Source organism: Ambystoma mexicanum, chromosome 3p, assembly GCF_040938575.1.
Source record: "Ambystoma mexicanum isolate Mex_15411 chromosome 3p, UKY_AmexF1_1, whole genome shotgun sequence".
In the NCBI taxonomy this organism is placed as follows: Eukaryota; Metazoa; Chordata; class Amphibia; order Caudata; family Ambystomatidae; genus Ambystoma; species Ambystoma mexicanum.
The window spans coordinates 615039283-615057877 of record NC_090925.1 but is presented as its reverse complement, the minus strand read 5'-3'; the positions used below and the strand labels follow the sequence as shown (position 1 = coordinate 615057877).

At 47.8% G+C, this 18595-nt stretch overlaps 1 protein-coding gene across 3 annotated transcripts in view; it reads right to left on the bottom strand.

Moving 5' to 3' along the window:
- The window catches only part of ZNF335 (zinc finger protein 335), a 1126934-nt gene that overhangs the window by 888212 nt on the left and 220127 nt on the right, over positions 1-18595 (bottom strand). For all 3 annotated transcript variants that reach the window (XM_069651371.1, XM_069651372.1, XM_069651373.1), the window contains 2 exons: positions 15385-15497; positions 14399-14417 (listed from right to left, as the gene is read on the bottom strand). In XM_069651371.1, coding sequence (XP_069507472.1) covers positions 14399-14417; positions 15385-15497 — 132 coding nt within the window. The remainder of the gene's footprint in view (positions 1-14398; positions 14418-15384; positions 15498-18595) is intronic.

Genomic DNA, 18595 nt, shown 5'->3' with positions numbered 1-18595 from the left:
TCATCCAGCGTCCATCTTTTAAGGACATTCACGAGACAGTCGAGTCCTCAAACCGCATCATGGCTGTACCGCTGACTGTTGTCACGCCACAGTCCCCAGAGCCGTCCGAGACGCCTCGACCAGCATTCCAGACCTGTCAACCAGCACAGAGACAACGATTCTTAGCCCCGAGCTGCCGCACTGGACAGCCTGCCGAAGTCCATCAAGCCTTGCTTGTCGAACTGCCTGCCGCCTGGTACCCGCAGCTGTCTACAGCCACTAATTTGGTCTCAAGGGCTGCAAAGCACCCTAGAACCGCCTCAACGTTGTCGAGCACCAAGAATTTCTTCAGAACCAGCTACATTGTGGTTCTGCTCCCCTGGTCCTTCTCTGAAGGCCCCTAGAGACAGTTACAACCCTTTGCCCCCATGGTGCTGGAAGCGAATAACCTTGAACAGTAAGACTGATTACTTTTACTACCCTCCTGTCAGTATCCAGAGTGCATCTCTTTCCTTTGTGAAACTGTCTGTCCTCTGTGTTCCTTTACAGGGTGGGTCGTATTTGTAGTGTGCTAGAACTGTGTATTGTAGTAATAATAAAGTAGATATTTTTATACAGCCTTGACTGGACAGTCCCTGTTATTAGTAATAATAAAGTAGATATTTTTATACAGCCTTGACTGGACAGTCCCTGTTATCATTGGGTAATAATTGTATTTTCGCTGTGTTGCAACTAACCAACTATCCACAACCTTGTGGAGATAAGCCTGCCGTTCCGTCAACGTTACCAGAAATCGTACAAGAAGGTCTTATAATGTACTTGTATTCCAATCTGTTTGGATCCCTTCTGGTGTACCAGAGGTGTGGGGTTGATAGATGGTTTAGAAACTGATATTCATCCCTGGACCACCGGTGCCCTGAAGTTGATTTGTCACAACTACTTTCCATCCTTCTACATCTGTCTGGCGCTCGGGCTGGAGCTCTTTAAAGGGGTCCAACTTTGGGTCTTCTGTGGTTGGCTGCTTCTTGGGCCACACCAGAGGGGAAGAATTGGTACTTACCTATCCTTAACCCATAAACGTGGTTTGCCTATGAACCTTTTTCCTGTTAATTCAGAAGGTAAAAACCTACACAAACCTTTGAAATCTCAAATAACTGAAAAGGGTACTTGGCTGACCTTTCCAAAGGGTCTCTGAAGCGTCTGACCAAAGACTGGATTTGTAGTACTCCGCCGTGATTTATTATGGAATTGAATGTAATAAATAACAGAACTGCACTCCATCCCATTAAGAGAACATAGCTTAACAGTAACCACTTGGGTTACAGAGTTTATGTACTCTAGGGGTGAACTGGGGTGAGCAGGCCCAGGATTACTGGAAAATTGAATCTGCCTTTTGGGAGGTTCTCTAGCCATTATTTCAATTGTTTAACCCCTTCAAGCCCTATGGGTCATACTCTACGTATATATGATTTTAGGGATAGGTCTATCTAATTTTATAGTTTGTTGGAGGTTGTGGGGAATACTAGGTTAGTTCATGTTCTAACAACTGGAGTGTAAAAAGGACAATGAAATGTATTTTAACGAGCTCTAGAGATCCCTTTCTCCCCATGCACTGCCATTAGAATGTATAAGGGTTACAAAGTGTGGTTGTTCCCAAAGAAACTTTGGGAACTCCCATCCCCTGCACACTATCGAATATCTGAAAACAATCAGAAAAATAACTCAAGAGAGTATCTGGATTTTGTTTACACCTAATATTTTAGGTAATATTTAGAAAAACAGAAATTTTGACAAACACTTTTCATGATACATAAATCATTTTCCTTAAATAGGTAAGAAAATATTTTGTGAAAACAAAGATTTTGGTGAAAGTATCCTTTTCTTTATTGTACAAAGCATATGGTGGTGCCCAACGCGTTTTGAGTACAACTCTTCTTCAGGGGCAATGGCACAATTTTTTCATTTTTCTACAAAGTGAAGAGATGACATAAGTCAAATTATCTTAGCCCATTATAGACAGTACATATAATTTATCTCTGTTTTTAGCTCAGTTTAACCCATCCGTTAAACATATAGTGACAAATTTAAACAAGTATTTGCAATTTGGGGAAGGTTGGCAAACATACATTGATTCAAAACCCAATTCCTGGAAACAATATAGTAGTGTACTTATTTTACACAAAATAAAGAAGAAAAAAATGCAGTGGCCATTGACTCGCATTTAAAAAAAGGGTAAATAAGAAAATGTCCGTTATGGAAAGGGAGAAGCCACTACTTGTAGTCCCTTCTCCCATTCCATGGTGGCCTGAATAAACAGAAGAAAGGCGAGGACCGACGTGAGGGATGCAGTGCGACGTGAGCGGGATTACCAGCAGGCAAGCCTCGGAAAAGGACCAATAGGTAAGTGGCCTTTGTATTTTTCGTGCCACGCTGTTAGGCAGAAACCTGTGCAGTTCCCTTAGGGACCACTGCAAAAGGCTTAAGACTACAGGTGTTGGCAGTAAACCTAATTGGTAGCAGTCTGTACCACCCAGATTTACCTGGTAGCTGTGGCTGAGCAGCCAGACTTCTCTCAAGAAGAGTTAGACAGTATATAGAGTATATAAGATAGGTACCGAAATACAGTAGCACAAGCAAACACTGACCAGAGCTTTGGTATCAAAGTATATAATTATTTATTTAAAGACACACTTAGAAACACTCTAGCACTATTATTATAAGTAAGTTAAAAAACAGTCACTATTATTATATATACATCCCTTATTCCTTATTAGACAAGTCTTAGATAACACCAATTATTTCCAGACAGAGGTGAGCGCTTAACTAAAGATGGCACTCCAATAAGTTTAAGGGAGGGAAAAGGCAGAAATTAGGAACAGCACACAACACAATCCTTTAGAAACACTCAGCAAGGCAGGAGAGAAAAAGTCTACTTGTGAGCAAAAAGTTCAGAGGCCAGGCTCCCTCTTGGAGAGAGTAGAACACCAATGCGCCCAAGATCACACAGTTTAAAAGGCTTGGAATGTCTTGCAGAGTTCAGGAAGGAATTAGTTCCCTCTAGGACCACTGCAAAAGATTTAAGACTACAGGTGGTTGGCAGTAAACCCAATTGGTAGCAGTCTGTACCACCCAGATTTACCTGGTAGCTGTGGCTGAGCAGTCAGACTTCTCTCAAGAAGAGTTAGGCAGTATACAGAGTATTCACAATAGGTCAAAAGAACACAGTAGAACAAGCAAACACTGACCAGAGCTTGGTGTAAAAGAGATAATTATTTAAAAACACATCTAGTTAAACACACTGGCACCAATATTAAGCAGTTCAAAAACACGGTCACTAAAAGATATACACTCCCTTCAACGATTATTAGACAAGTCTTAAGTAAAGCAACGAACAAGTTACTTTCTTACCTGGTAACGTTCTTTCGATGGGATGGTCCGACGACGTATTCCATATCTATGACAGTAATCACCACAGCTGTGCTGCTTCGGAAACTTTTTCGGCGTCTGCGTCCGGCGTCGATGACGTCGATGCGCCGCCGTCGAGGACCTCCTCCGACGTCCGACGTCATCCGATGTGATAAGTAGGACGCACGACGCCAGTAGCCTCAGTTGTAGTTTTTTCCCCCAGAACGTGTGACAATAGTCAACTGCCAGTCCGACACAAAGCCTTGCGGAACGTAAGCTGCAAACGCAACAGAAATTCTGCAGCGGGGAAGGCAGGGCGGGAGCGATATGGAATACGTCGTCGGACCATCCCATCGAAAGAACGTTACCAGGTAAGAAAGTAACTTGTTCTTCGAGGGGATTGGGTCCTCCGACGTATTCCATATCTATGACAGACTCCCAAAGCAGTACCAAATCCAGGAGGAGGGAAAGAATTTAGAAACAAAATTTAGAATAGCCAATCAAATAGCAGAGCAAAGGACCGCCTTGCCAAAGGCCAGATCCTGCCCTCTGATGGAATCGAGGGAATAATGCCGCACAAATGTATGCACTGAAGCCCAGGTGGCAGCATCACAGATGTTGCGAATAGGAACACCCCTCTGCAGGGCAGTAGATGCAGCCAAGCCCCTGGTAGAATGGGCCCGCAAGCCAGCCGGAGGGTCCTTGCCCGCCAAGCGGTAACACTCCGAGATGGCCAAAATAATCCAGCGGGACAAAGTCTGTTTCGTCACAGCTTGCCCCAAGCGCTTACCAGCGTAACCAATAAAGAGTTGATCGTCCACTCTGACCCGGGACATGCGAGAAACATAAAAGCTCAAAGCTCTCCTAGGATCAAGCCTATGGAGCCTCTCCTCTTCCTTACCAGGATGCGGAGGAGGATAGAATGCCGGAAGAACAATCTTCTGGGCCAAATGAAATTCCGTCACTACCTTCGGAAGAAAAGAAGGACGAACTCGAAGGACAACCCTGTCCTTGTGAAATACAGTGAAGGGTGGCTTAACAGAAAGTGCCTGTAACTCACTCACTCTGCGAGCGGAAGTAACCGCAACTAAAAACACAGTTTTCAAAGTCAACAGCCTCAAAGGGCAAGAATGTAACGGCTCAAACGGAGCACCCATAAGAAACCTAAGAACAAGGTTCAAATCCCAACCGGGCACCAGGAAAGGCGACGGAGGGAACACATTAGTGAGCCCTTTCAGAAACTGTGAAATTAAAGGGATTTTAAAGTAAGAACATTCTTCAGATGAGCGCTTAAAGATGGACAGCGCCGCCAGGTAACCCTTAACGGTACCCACTTGCAAGCCCCTGTGGGCCAAAGAAAGCAAAAAGGACAGAACCATGGGGATGTCACATGCAAAAGGATCCACATTCTGAACTCTGCACCAGTCGCAGAACTTACGCCAACGGCAACGGTACAGAGACTTAGTTGCGGGCCTTCGGGCCGAAAGCAACACCTCCATCACGTCTTCAGGGAGGTCCCAATCCTTATACCTCAACCTTTCAGAAGCCAAGCGTGAAGGTTGAGGGATCCGACCTCTGGATGGAGAACCTGACCCCCCCTCCCGTGAGAGCAGATCGTCTCGGTAGGGAAGACGACGTGGAGGGCAGATGGACAAGTCGAGAAGGTCCGGGTACCACGTCCTCCGAGCCCACGCCGGAGCAATGAGGATCATCCGGGAACCGAACTTCCGTAACCTCCGCAGCACTTGCGGGATGACGGGGACCGGAGGAAACGCGTACAGCAGCGGGAACGACCACTCCACCACGAACGCGTCTCCTAAGGCTCCTTTTGGAGGAAATTCCCGCGAGCAAAACCTTTCGCACTTCCGGTTGACACTGGAGGCAAAGAGATCCACTTGAGGGGTCCCCCAAAGGGCGAAGATCTCCAGGAGAATCTCCTGAGCCAACTCCCACTCGTGAGAGATCGTGCACTGCCTGCTCAGAGCGTCCGCCGTCACGTTCTCGACTCCGGCCAGATGAACTGCCGAGATCGAAACTTCCTGCTGGATGGCCCAGAACTCGAGCTGCATCGCCTCCCTGCACAGAGGAAGTGACCCTGCCCCCCCCTTTTTGTTGAGGTAGTGCATGGCCACTGTGTTGTCCGTCAGGATCAGGACATTCTTCCCTCGCACAGTCGGCAGAAAAGCCCTCAGGGCTAGCCTGACGGCCCTCAGCTCCAACAGATTGATATGGAGTCTGGACTCCGACGGAGACCAACGACCGCTGACTGTCAGCCCGTTGGCATGAGCTCCCCATCCCGTGAGGGATGCATCCGACACGATCGTCACCTCCGGCCAGGGAAGCCAAAACGGAGCCCCCTTCATCAAGTTGCCTTCGACGGCCCACCACAGAAGGTCCCGGGCGACCGAGGGCGGCACCTGAATCGGGTCCGACATCCTGCCGGAGGACTGCGACCATTGCATCTTGAGTGCCCACTGCAAAGATCTCATTCGCAGGCGAGCCTCTGGCACCAGAAGAATGCAGGACGCCATGAGGCCGAGCAACCTCAAGAACTCGAACGCTGGGAGCGTCTGGGCATGCTGAAACTTGCGCACCATCTGCTGAATGTGAAGAGCCCTCACCTGGGGAGGAAAACACTGCCCCAGGGAAGTGTCGAGCACTGCTCCGATGTACTGGAGCCTCTGCGTTGGCGTCAAATGGGACTTCTTTAAATTGAGGGAGAAGCCCAGCCTGTGAAGGGAGTGGCAGGCGACGGACAGATGATCCAGGACCTGCTCGGGAGAGCTCCCCCTGATCAACCAATCGTCCAGGTAGGGGTAGACGTGAATCCCCCCTTGCCTGAGATGCGCTGCCACCACCACCATGAGCTTGGTGAAAACCCTCGGGGCGGAGGTCAAACCGAACGGCAGGACCCGAAACCGAAAGTGCGAGTCGCCAACCGCGAACCTCAGGTACTTCTTGTGCTTGGGATGGATCGGCACATGGAAGTAAGCATCCTTGAGGTCGAGTGACACCAACCAGTCCTGAAGCTGAAGGGCCTGGAGGACTTGAGAGAGAGTAACCATCTTGAACTTGTCCTTCCTGAGGAGTTTGTTCAAACCGCGCAAGTCCATGATGGGTCTCAATCCCCCGTCTTTCTTGGAAATCAAAAAATAAGGGGAATACCATCCCTTGTTCCTCTCCGCTACAGGCACCAGTTCTATGGCGCCTTTCTCCAGCAGGGCTTGAATTTCCTGCGCAAGGAGCGGATCCGGACACTTCAAAGAGAGGTTCCCCGGTGGATTGTCGCGAGGCCTGTGCCGAAAGGGAAGACAGTAGCCGTGGGTTATGATCTCCAGAACCCACACATCCGAAGTAATGGCACGCCACTCTACAAGAAGCTGCGCCAGCCTTCCCCCAACCGGCGAACCATGGGACAAGGCCTCATGACTGAGTAGGAGCGGCTGCGGCGTTACCTGAGGGCAAAGAGGCAACTGCCCGAGCGGCCTTGGCACCACGGGTACCCTGTCGTCCACCTCTGGTACCCCTGCGTTGGCCCCTTTGACTGCCAGCTCCTCTCGCTCTACCAAAGGACGAGTAATAGCGAAAGGAGCCACCCCTCCACTGCTGTCCCCTAGGACGAAAAGGCGGAGGTTGGCGAACTGCAGCGCCCAACGACTTCGCTGCAGCTTTTGAGGTCTGCAACCTCTCAAGGCTCTCGTCAGCCTTGCTGCCAAAAAGATGTTCACCATCAAAGGGCATGTTGAGGAGCCGGGACTGCACATCAGGAGCAAACCCCGACTTCCGCAACCACGCAAACCTGCGTATCACGGTGCTCGCCGCCATGGACCTACTGACGCATTCAGCTAAGTCCAAACCCGACTGAACGGACTCACACATGGCATCCTTACCATCCTGGACCAAAGCAAGGAAACCATCCCGTTCGTCCCCTTCGGGAATATGTTCAGCCGCTAACGCAACACAGTTCCACAGAGTGTGCGAGAAACGTGACAAGGCACAAATGGAGTTGGCCGCCTGAAGCGCCATACCACCAGAAGAAAACACCTTCTTCGCCCAGCCATCAAAACGTTTGTCGTCCCTATCAGGAGGGATGGTAGGGTACGACGCCTGCTTTGCCGGGGCCGTGGCCGCCTGCACCACCAAACTTTCCGGAGTGGGGTGCCTGGTCAAGTAGCAGGGGTCGCCACTGGCTGGACGGTATTTCCGCGACAAGGATCTGCCCACTGCCGGGAGACTCTCCGGAGCAGTCCAAGCCGCCGCCACCCTACGCTGTAAAGCCATATGGAATGGCAGAACCGGGTCAGATGGGGGACCAACATCAAGGATGTCCGTCAGATCATCCTGCACAAACTCCCCTGGGGGAGCAGACCATCCCAGATACTCAGACACCCTAGCCATAAGGCGCCGGTATGAGGAATCGGCATGGGAGCCAGGCTCAGGCCGACCAAATTCCACCTCCGGAGAGGTGTCCAGACCACTAGCATCATGCAGCGACTGCCTCAATTCGTCAAATTGACTATGGCCCGAGACAATGTCATCCGGCACCTGACCAGGAACCAGGCCAACCGAATCCTCATCCGCCTCCGAAATATAATCCAAGTGGCGGAAAGGCACCTGAGAGTGCCTGCTCTTAGCCAGAGCCTTCCTAGGGGGTACACCCGAGACACGGGGCACCTCCGACACGAAAGGCGTCGATGGCGTCGAGCGAATCGGCGCCGCCGTCGAGAAAACCGGCAACGGCGCCGAGAGGATCGGCGTCGACGTCGAGGAAATCGGCGTCGACGTCAGATGCAGCGCCTCCAATATCGGCGGCGTCGACACAGCCCTCGAAGCCGGAGCCCCGAGCGTGTCCCTCGACGACCTGAACGTCGACGGCTTCGACGACTTCCTCAGAGCCGGAGCCTCGAGAAAGTCTGTCGACGCCCTCGACGCCTCAGACGTCGATGTCTTCCTCGAAGACATCACAGGTGCACACGGTCTCGATCGCGTCGAGGACCGGGACCTGGAACGGGTACGGCGAGAACGAGCCTCCTTGTCCGAACGGGACCTCTCCCGTGACTCGTGCCGACCACTCTTGCGAGCGGCGTCTCTCGACCTCACACGGCCGACCCCACTCGGGGGCGCGGACGGTTGAGTACCCTGCGACTCAAGAATCGCCAACATTTTCTTCCCGAAGGAAGCCCATTCCTCCGGCGTCGCACGGCTGGTGGGATAACCGACGTGCCGGGCAGAGTCCTCGGAAGAGGACCAGGAAGGCGACCGGTGACGGCGCTTCCGAGAACGCCTCGAAGAGGCAGAGGAGTGGCGAGACCGACTCCTAGAAGAAGACCGACGAGACCTCCGACGATGACGCGGAGAGTCACCCCTCGAATCATCCGTCGAAAGCCCCGCCGACTTCGACTTCCGGGGCTTGGACACCCGACCTACCGACAATTTCTTCTTACGTTCGCGTAAGGCCTTGGAAGTGAGCGACAGGCAGTCGACACAGTCATCCGTGTCGTGGGCCTCCCCGAGGCACCAGAGGCAGGCGTCGTGCGAGTCAGTCACCGACATCTTGGACCCACACACCCCGCACTTCTTGAAGCCCGGACGCGGGGTTGAAGACGAAGTGGAAGACATCGCTGCGAAGGAATATTCACAAACGAACAGGCTCGAAGAACCAGAAAGAACAGAACTCCAAAGAGTCGAGGCTAGAACCGAGAAACACGAAGCAACACGTTCGCGGAAAAAACGGAACTGAGGCTACTGGCGTCGTGCGTCCTACTTATCACATCGGATGACGTCGGACGTCGGAGGAGGTCCTCGACGGCGGCGCATCGACGTCATCGATGCAGGACGCAGACGCCGAAAAAGTTTCCGAAGCAGCACAGCTGTGGTGATTACTGTCATAGATATGGAATACGTCGGAGGACCCAATCCCCTCGAAACTTATTTTCAGACAGCGGTGAGCGCTTAACGAAGATGGCACTCTAATCAATCGGTTAAAAAGGGAGAGAAAGGCAGAGCAAAGATAGAAACAGATTCCAACACTTTCAGAAGAACACAGTAGGAGAAGAAGGCAGATTAAAACCGTAAAGTCAAAGTTAACAAGGCCGGACCCACTTTAAGAGGCTCCGGACGAAATGTGTCCAAAGTCACACGGTTCAAAGTGCCCAAAAGTCTCGCAAGAGTTTCAGAAAGAGTTGGACCAAAAAGAAAGGGACCAGTTAGATGGTCAAGGCGGCCAGCCCAGTCCAGAAGGTTAAGGGATTATTGTTACCTTATAGCAATCTTTAGAAAGGGAGGCCTGGCGGACACGGTACCTTAAAATAGTGAGAACGCTCCAGCGGGGGCAGTTGTTCCTGGCAGCGGGTGCAAGTCGGTGCTTCGTCCGGGGGAAGAGAGGATCTCGTCGTGGAGGAAAACAGGAGTCCGTTGCACTGCCAGGGAAGAAACCAGCCGCGGAGTTCTCAATTAAAAGGAGCGGTCCTTTTATTCGCGGTCCAGTGGTAAGTGGCTATCCGGTTGCCTGTGTGCTTGGCACGGGCAATTCGACCACAAGACGTCCTGGGATGCGAGAAAAGAAGGTAAACTGGTTGTGCCCACCAGTCAAGGGAAGAAGACTCTCCAGCAGGGAGATCTCCTCTGTCGTTGGGAAGTGGTGAGTCGGTTCAGCAGGGCTCCACCGGTGGTGTTGTTGTAGCAGGTCGGCTCAGCTTCTCCCTCGTCGGATTTTCAGGTCCTGTGGCGACTTCTGAAGTTCCAGTCCCAAAAGCCCTGCTTTTATGCAAGAAACCCCCATTCATTCAGCTTAGCTGTCAATCAAACATGCTAAGTGGTGAGCCGGCCGGCTCACCACTTGGGCCAATCACACAAGAGTGCGACTTGAGTTGCCAAGGCAACTCAGTCCAGGGTGCCTAAACCCCCTCCCGCACCCCCTGTGGTACCCAGAGAGAGTGGCACCACTTTAGAGGGCTTCTGTGTAGAAGCCCGCCAAAAGTGGAACAAAGGCTCGACTTGGGTTGGAGTCACAGAAGCGAACACAAACGCCACTTTGGAACCGAGTTTCGGCAAAAAATACCAACCAGTGAATTTATATTAATTTAATAAACCAGCGGTATGTTCGAGGCTATATTAAAAAGTGGTAGCCTCGAACAATGGGAAAATCCCATAGGAATATATTTGCGGTCGAATATAAAAAGTAGTATCCACTGCCACCAGCCAAAACTTGGTCGGGGGGACTGGACAGTGCCCCCTGGAACAACAGACCCCAGGGCAATCGAATTGCCCCGACCAGTACGTCCACAATATGATGGTTTGTACTGGTTTTGTTCACAATTTAAGACTAGTAAAGCCAATGGTGACTTTACATGCCCTGGGAGACAGTAGTCAGTCCCAGGGTATGGAGTCTATGTTTGGGGGTCGCTACGACACCCCTGGGTTACTGCACGGAGGGTGCTGTGTAACCCACATACCAAAAACACATGAAGCCCTATGGGGTAAAGGACCCCATAGCCCATAGAACACATACAAAGTCAAAGGAACACCTCAAATCATGTCTAAGAGTGGGAGAAAATGTCTCACTCTTAGCAGGAGAAAAAAATAAACCCCGAAAATCCAGCAAAGCTGCTGGAGGACTCACTAGGTTTGGGAAATTAGCCTTAACAGAGAATTCTCCCCAACACACGCCGAGTACTAATGCCATTTATTTTAACACTAGCGAGAGAATGTTTGGATTATCTTTGGTGGACACAAAGTCTTGCCCTTAGGATAGATCTTCTTACACCCCTAAACCAAAAGGAGGCACCAACCTTGCCAGAATAAGGGGGTCTCCTCATCTCTTGCATTAACAGCGTTGTCTAATCTCTTGCACCTCTAAATCATATTTAGCTCTTTAACACAATTATTACTGTGAACTGTGGGGAAGACGTCCCTCTCACCCCGCTTTTCTATATACCTTACCCCAACCTAACTATATTTTTTGTGGTAAAAATAAAAATGCAATAAGACTAGTTTGAAAGTCTAACAAAGTGGGGAATACCATGAAAACAGGTCAGCTCTTTCACCTGTTGTGACCTTTGTCTTTGCACACAACCTAGAACTGCAGGCTCAAAGCAGAAAAGATGAAAAATCAGGTGTTAATAATCAGGATGCAAAAAAGGCACAAATATATTGCTTAGGCGAGCTTTCATCCAGCACTGCTCACGTGGACCCAGCTGCTGGGTGCTGTGATGATTCAAGGTATTGTCACTTCTCCAGAAGGGAGAGCCCTATCCCCATGAGGCTAGGCAGGTGCAGGCGATAGCCAAAAGTCCCACTAGGGCTGGATAAATGCGGGAGGACCTCATGGGGAGGGATTCACCCCCCTCCCCCTTCTGGGGATAAGGTTGATCACCTTAGGTCCAACCCGTTGTAAAACATCACTCTCCCTCATGCCTTATCCACCCCCCCCCTCTATTTCAAACCACTATTTTGAAATTAAACCAATGTATTTCTGTAGTGCCAAGAGTACAACTAAGACAGAAAATATTAGGATTACTGACTGTGCCAGTACTGAGACGAGTTGGCTCACAGAAGGCATGAGGAATACCAAGGAGCCTTTGACAACAGGTGTTGATGTTACGCTGGGGTGGAGTAAGCCCTACAAAGAGAAAGGAGGAGACTGCGTCTTCTTCCTTCCTCTGAGAGCCCAGGAGTTTCGAAGCCTGTACTCGACCCGAAGTGAGGGCTCTGAAGAGGAAGCAAGCCAGTGACTGAGGGAGTCCGTAACAGGACCTGCGTCGGCAGGACTGAGCCCAGCGGGAAGCAGGCGAGGCAGTGGCACTACTTCCAGGAGGAGTTGGACTGCGCGGTCCCCAAGCCGGCAACGAAGTGGATAGCTTCTGCAGGAAGCGGGTAGGAGACCGACCCTAGTCCCTGGAGAGACCTGCGCTGTGCCAGCAAGTCCCAGAAGGTAACGGGAAGCACGGGAGGACCTCTAGGGTTGTGGGGGCGGAGGGGAGTAAGGAGGTCTCTGCTTTATCCCGGGGCATGCGTGAGGCCTGTCAGAGGGTCCCAAAACAAAATAAAGAGTGCATCTGAGGAAATGTTCTTCATCTCAGTTGGAGGAGATAAGTCCACTGACCAACAGAGAAGGGTCTGGACCCCAACAGTAGAGAGACAAGCATCCGAAGAAATCCATCTCACACCAGTGATAACGATAAGCCCACTGACCATCAGAGAAAGGTCTGGGACCCCGAAATAGGGACTGAAATAGTGAAAGAGTAAAGATAAAACCCACGTTTTAAAAAAAACATTCAAACACCAGCAGAAGGGAGTTATTCTCTTGGAAACAAAACGGAATCCTTTCAAGTACACTGAAGAGATGGCAGGGCCCTGGACTTGTTGTGAACTGTATTAGAAGTGCAGACCAGTACCAGGAGAAGGGAGCCATTCTCCTGGTCCAGAAGGTTGATTGTACCAAGTGCTGCAACTACCAGCAAGGGGAAGGGAATCATTCCCCCTGGCATGTGTTTAAAAACCAGACATTTTGGGAAAACACCACCCTATACCAGGAGAAGAGAATCATTCTCCTGAAGAAGGGCATTTCTGTTGGATTATATTAGTATTTTGTTTTAGTGTAGGGGACACAGGACTGCGTACTTTCATTTGGACAGACATTCGGACAGAACCTTAGTATTAGTTTGAGGCAGGGAAACCCCTCTTAGGAACAGGGCTAGTGAGGATTCTTTTTATGATTAATAAAAATAAAAGTCCATAACAACAAACATGCCACCATTGTGTCCGATTCCTTATTCGACACACTTACAGTGCATCAAGAAAATATGTAGAAAAACTATACAATAAATTCAAACTGGCGAGAGGGAGCTGGAGTATACAGAAACTGGAAGTGTCTTTGGAAGATGGTTAAGAAATTCTAGAGTCAGACAGAAGATGACGAGAGGTGCTATTGAATTGGTTATTTTCCTACATGTCCATTCTAGCCCATGTCCACTAAGTGACTATTACAGTTGTTGTTCCAGAAAAGCATAACTGACAAAATCAGTTGGCAAATGGCACTTTGTCTTGCAGCTATAGGAGGCCAAGTGCTCAGAATATTCCTCATTACGGAATTTCTCTTGCCTTATTCCGAACTCCTGAAACACACATTTTTACTATTGAACATTAAACCTCGATTAACAGTCAATTAAAATGCAAAACTTGATTCTGGACTTCAACCAAAAGAGTACACAAAGTAACAGGTTACCATTATTTCAAAACACATAATATATTTGCATTATTGTAAAACAAAGTAAAACTTGCCTATATTAAGTTAAAATATCCCCAACAAAGCATTTCCATTCCTAAGCCTTAAATCCATTTAACCTTTTCTTGTAGATCGGTCTGAACTATGTATCTTCTTGTCTTTTCATTGAATCTAACTATTTAGCTGACTTGGTCACTACATCCATTTACATCTTCTCAATCCTAGCGTTCCTCTATTTGTAATTATGCAACCTTTCCCCCCTTCATATTAAAAAATAGGCTTCTTTTAACGTTTGCTGAATCCATTTTACCCTCGCCCGTTTTCGGCCTACTTCTTATATCAACCTCACTCTCTGCCATTTTAAGTCACTGTTTAAAAGATCTCTTACCCCTGATCACTTACATCTTATCCATTTTACTCTCTATTGCTCCAGCTGCACTCACTAGCTCTTCACTGTCATCGTGTATAAACCTCTTGCTTGACCTTTATATATCCCTGAATCCCTCAAACGTTCCCTCTCCACCTTGAATGCTTCTATACTATGCACCCTTACGCATCATTACTTTTGTTCCCAATACGGGGGAATCCTCTTCATACTTGGCTTTTTACTCCCCCCCATATCTAAAAACCTTTAGATTTCAATGTCCGAAGCCTTCTCATTCTTATAGTCTCAATCTCTATATTCGATAGCGGGACCGTCTTAAATGTGAATACCTGGATGGCATTAACCTTGTACCTTCATAGTGAGGCAAACGAGAGTGGCAAACAGAGACCTGAAACCTTACTCACCAGCTCAACCCTCTTCTTCCTGCAAGAAAAGGAGAAATCACCAACAAATAAATACGGCTAAAATACCTATTCACAGAATATTCAAATACACTACCGCAAATCAGCACACAAAAAAAACGACAGTCTCAACACATTAGCCTGGGCCTGATACTGAAATATTGAACCCTGTATACTTGGAGAGTAATCCATGTAACATAACAAGAGTGACAGGCTACCCCTCCCTCCTGCACAATTACTTGCAGGAAACTTAAGGGAAATACTGCAGAAAAAAAATGTATTACTAGTTTTTTCTGCAGTATTTTCCTTAAATTACATGGATTATGATCCCCACTGTAGTGTAGGCCCCATGTCAAGAAGAATTAGGGGATGATCTATTGATATGAATTCTTGGAGAGTAAGCAATAAAATCAATGATTCTCAGATCAGGTCAAAATCCAATGCAATACCAATTAAAACTGCCTGCCTTGGCCCTGCAAAAGGTTATGCGACTTGTTCCTATGTCCACTTGTTTTAGGTTTATAGTAATGTCAATAAGCTGGAAGCACCAGAATATCTGTAAGTAACCAATGGTGCATTAGCAAAAGCATCAACCACTGTAAGTAACCCAGCTCAGATCTGCGTTACAGAATCGGAACTAAGCAGTATACTTGGGCATGTTACCTCATGCCCTACTTCCTATTCCTTGTATATACGTCAAACCTTTGTTTTGTACTCTGTCCTGTCCTGTTTTATTTTTTATAGGCGATTTGAAACAGCAAGTGAGCACCTTATAAAAACAAAAATAGTATGGAGTCTCCACATTAGTTTACAGCCTGAGACTTGCTAATTCCTAAGTCCCTTTGGCCAACACAATCATAAGACCACATATCCGTTTTACAGCAGAACTCCTCAACAGCTCACAACAGGTGGGAATTTTAATTCACAGTATGCCCTTCCTATTATTCACAACACTAGAGTGGAGGAGGATCCATTCACTGTAGACTTACCGGTCCCGCTTGTGCACAGCAGAGTGCCTGGTGACATCCTTTTTGTACACACTTGTGTAGTCACATTCATCACATTTGTATGGCTTCCTTCCTTCATGGTTAAACATATGCTCCTACAGAACACAAATAAGTCAACAAAAAATACGATGCTTAGCACATAGTTAAAGTCACTTTCGATTTTTAAATGAAGGTTTTCAACCTTTTACATCACCTGTTGCCCCATCCTATGTTGTCTTTCAACATTTCCCAGCACCTGTTATATGAAATATGCAGCCCAAATCCATTCCACCACTTGACCTGCTGCTATTTTCTGGATTTTTTTGGAACACTGCATGAATCAGATTTCTTATGCACAAAAGAATGTCCACAATTTCTAAGAGCATACCATTTTGGTTAGGGAAATTCTTGAAGTGCTCAGTGAATAGCGCTCAGACAAAACAATCCACAGTGTTAGGGAGGGTTTTTGCACCACGTTAGACTACTAGGCACTCACAATAGCAGTGTGGCCGAGTAGTTTGGCTTCACTCTTACAAAGGGAGAGGAGTAGCATAAAGATACAGCTGGTCACACAAACACACATTAAAGGTAAGCCCACAAAGCAGATTTACTGACAAAAAAAAAGCTTTATTAGAAATACAAATATTGAGAACCATCCAAAGAACGGTAAGTAGTTTAAAACATTGATACGGTACAATAAAACAGTAGTGTACACGACAGGCACACACAGGCAAAGTTAGTAGCATGCACTTTGACTATTATAGAAAAAGGCATCAGCTATTTGAGAGATTTAAAAGTAAGAAATCAGTTCTCAAGTCATTTTTATTTATTTATATACAATGATCTTTTGATGACAAAAGAACAAACAATAGATAAGAAATCAGATTTTACAGGAAACAGTAAGCTTTTTACAATGGGGTGCGTTGAGCTACATCCGGACCAGGTTGCGGAGGGGAGTAAATGAACAGTCACCAAGGACATAAGTAGACATACATAGATTAAGGACAACCAACTTGGAAATGTTTAAGAGAAGGTAGGCGGTATGGTCAGCTGGGCTCGGCTTGGGACCATGAGTGCTAGAGTGGAGACAGAGAAAGTGAGTGACAGGCAGGTTAGAGGTGAGGGAAACATGTTAGCTAGAAGGCAGATGAGAGGTAGCTTAAGAGGGTAACTCAGAGGCAAGGAGGTAGGTTTTTAGTTTGGTTTTGAACAAATCCATGTATTCTTCTGATGTCTGGGGGAGGAGAATTCTATGCAAGTGAAGTAAGAAGAGAGAAAGAGCAGAAGCGAGAGGAAGTCCAGGGAGGGCAGGGAGCCACAAGGTTAGTCGAGGAGACAGAGCAGAGATTATGAGAAGGCTTGTAGAGTTGGAGCGAGGAGGACACATACAGGGGTACCTTACCGTGGATAGATTTGTGAACCAGGAGAAGACATTTAAATCTGGCCCTGTTTTGCATTTTCAGCCATCCAGCCTGGAGACAGTACGAGGAAGTAGGTGTGAAGTCAGGGAGTTCAAAGAGAGTCCTGGAAGCAAAGTTAATGATCTTGTCAAGAGGACAGAAAGCACAGTTGGGGAGACCAGAGGATGCTGGCACAATAGTACAGTTTAGAGAAGACAAGCGTGGTTAAAAGATGCTTGGCTGTGTTCAATGGAAGGAGGCGAGCTGCTGTTCCAGTTTTGAAGATGAAAGTAGAGAAGGTGTGAGAAGGGTCATACATGACTCCACAGTTTCTAGCTGAAGAAGAGTAGGTAAGAGTGTCAGGTGGGAACGGATAGGCAGAAGAAGATATATATGAGAGCATTTGGCATGGAAGAAGAGCATCTCTGTTTTGGTATAGTTTAACATAAGAGAGAGCGCAACGTCATCCAATATATAATGGCAGAGTGACAGTTGGAAATTATGAGAGAGAGATCAGAGGAGAGTTCAGAAAAAGAGAACATTTGGGTGTTGTCCATGAAGAGTTGGTACGAGAACACAAAAGAGGAGATTAGTACCCCAAGAGCAGAGGTGTAGCGTGTAAAGAGGAGCAAACCTAAGACAGAAACTTGTGGAACACCAACTGTTTGAGGAGAGAGTTGAGAGGTATTGTTGCTCCAGGAGACAGAATTGGCAAGGTGCCAGGTAGGTGTCAATCTAGGCAAGGGCTCAATCGCAAATCCCAAGAAGGAAGAAAGAGTATTAAGGTGATCAGAGTGATCGACATGTAAAAGGCAGCAGACCGCTCAAGGAGAATTAGGATAAAGGATAGGTTGGAGTGCTTTGCAGAGGCAATAAAGTTGGACACATTAATGAGAGCAGTTTCCATTGAGTGAAGGAGCGGAAACCTGCTTGTAGGGTGTCTCGCAGGTTGTGGATGTCTAAGAAATTGGCAAGCTGGTTGAATACAACCCCTTTTTGAACAAGTTAGAGTAGTGCGGAAGGAGAGAAACTGGGTAAAAGTTATCCGGTAGGAACAGGTCTGCTCCTTGCTTTTTTAGAAAGGGGGTGACCGTGGCTGTTTTGAAAATAGAGGGAAAGCAAGCAGAGTCTAAGGAAAGGTTGAAGAGTTCACGAAAATCAGAGGTCAATAAAAGAGCAATAGGCTTGACTATCTGAGGAGGAAGAGGGTCTAATGGGGCGCAAGAGGTTAGCCTTCATCAGTAGAGATAGGAATTCTTCAGTATTAGTGTGACTAAAGTGGGCAATAGAGGCAGAGGATGATGGTAGAGTAGGCAGAGTGTAAATTGGAAGAGGAGGGAGTGTGAGAAAGTCAGGAAAGAGTCTCGAACGCTGGAAATATTTGCAGCGAAGTAGTCAGCTGGGTCATTAGCTGCGAGAGTGGAGTCGATTGTCATAGACTTAGGAAGAGTGATTTTAGGGTGCCCTGTAGCCAGCGAGGATGGTTGGAGTTAGAGTCAGAGTCAGTAAATGAGGTTTAGGTAGAATTCCCTTTTCGCTCTATCGAGAGAGCACTTGAAAGTTGCAGGTCCTCATGCGGGTGGGTACGCCTCCATTTGTGAAGCAGATTACGCATGTCTGTGCAGAGTGAGCGTATGAATGGGTGACCTATGGTTTAGGATGGCGAGACTTAGGGGTGAAAGTAAGGGATGGGGTAGATGTAATCGAAATATTTTACCTAATGGAGAAGTGACCGAATCTATTTTAATGAAAATCGAAATCTACCTTTTTTTTTTTTATTCGGGGGAGACCCCTGCAGCGCCCCCCGTACCACT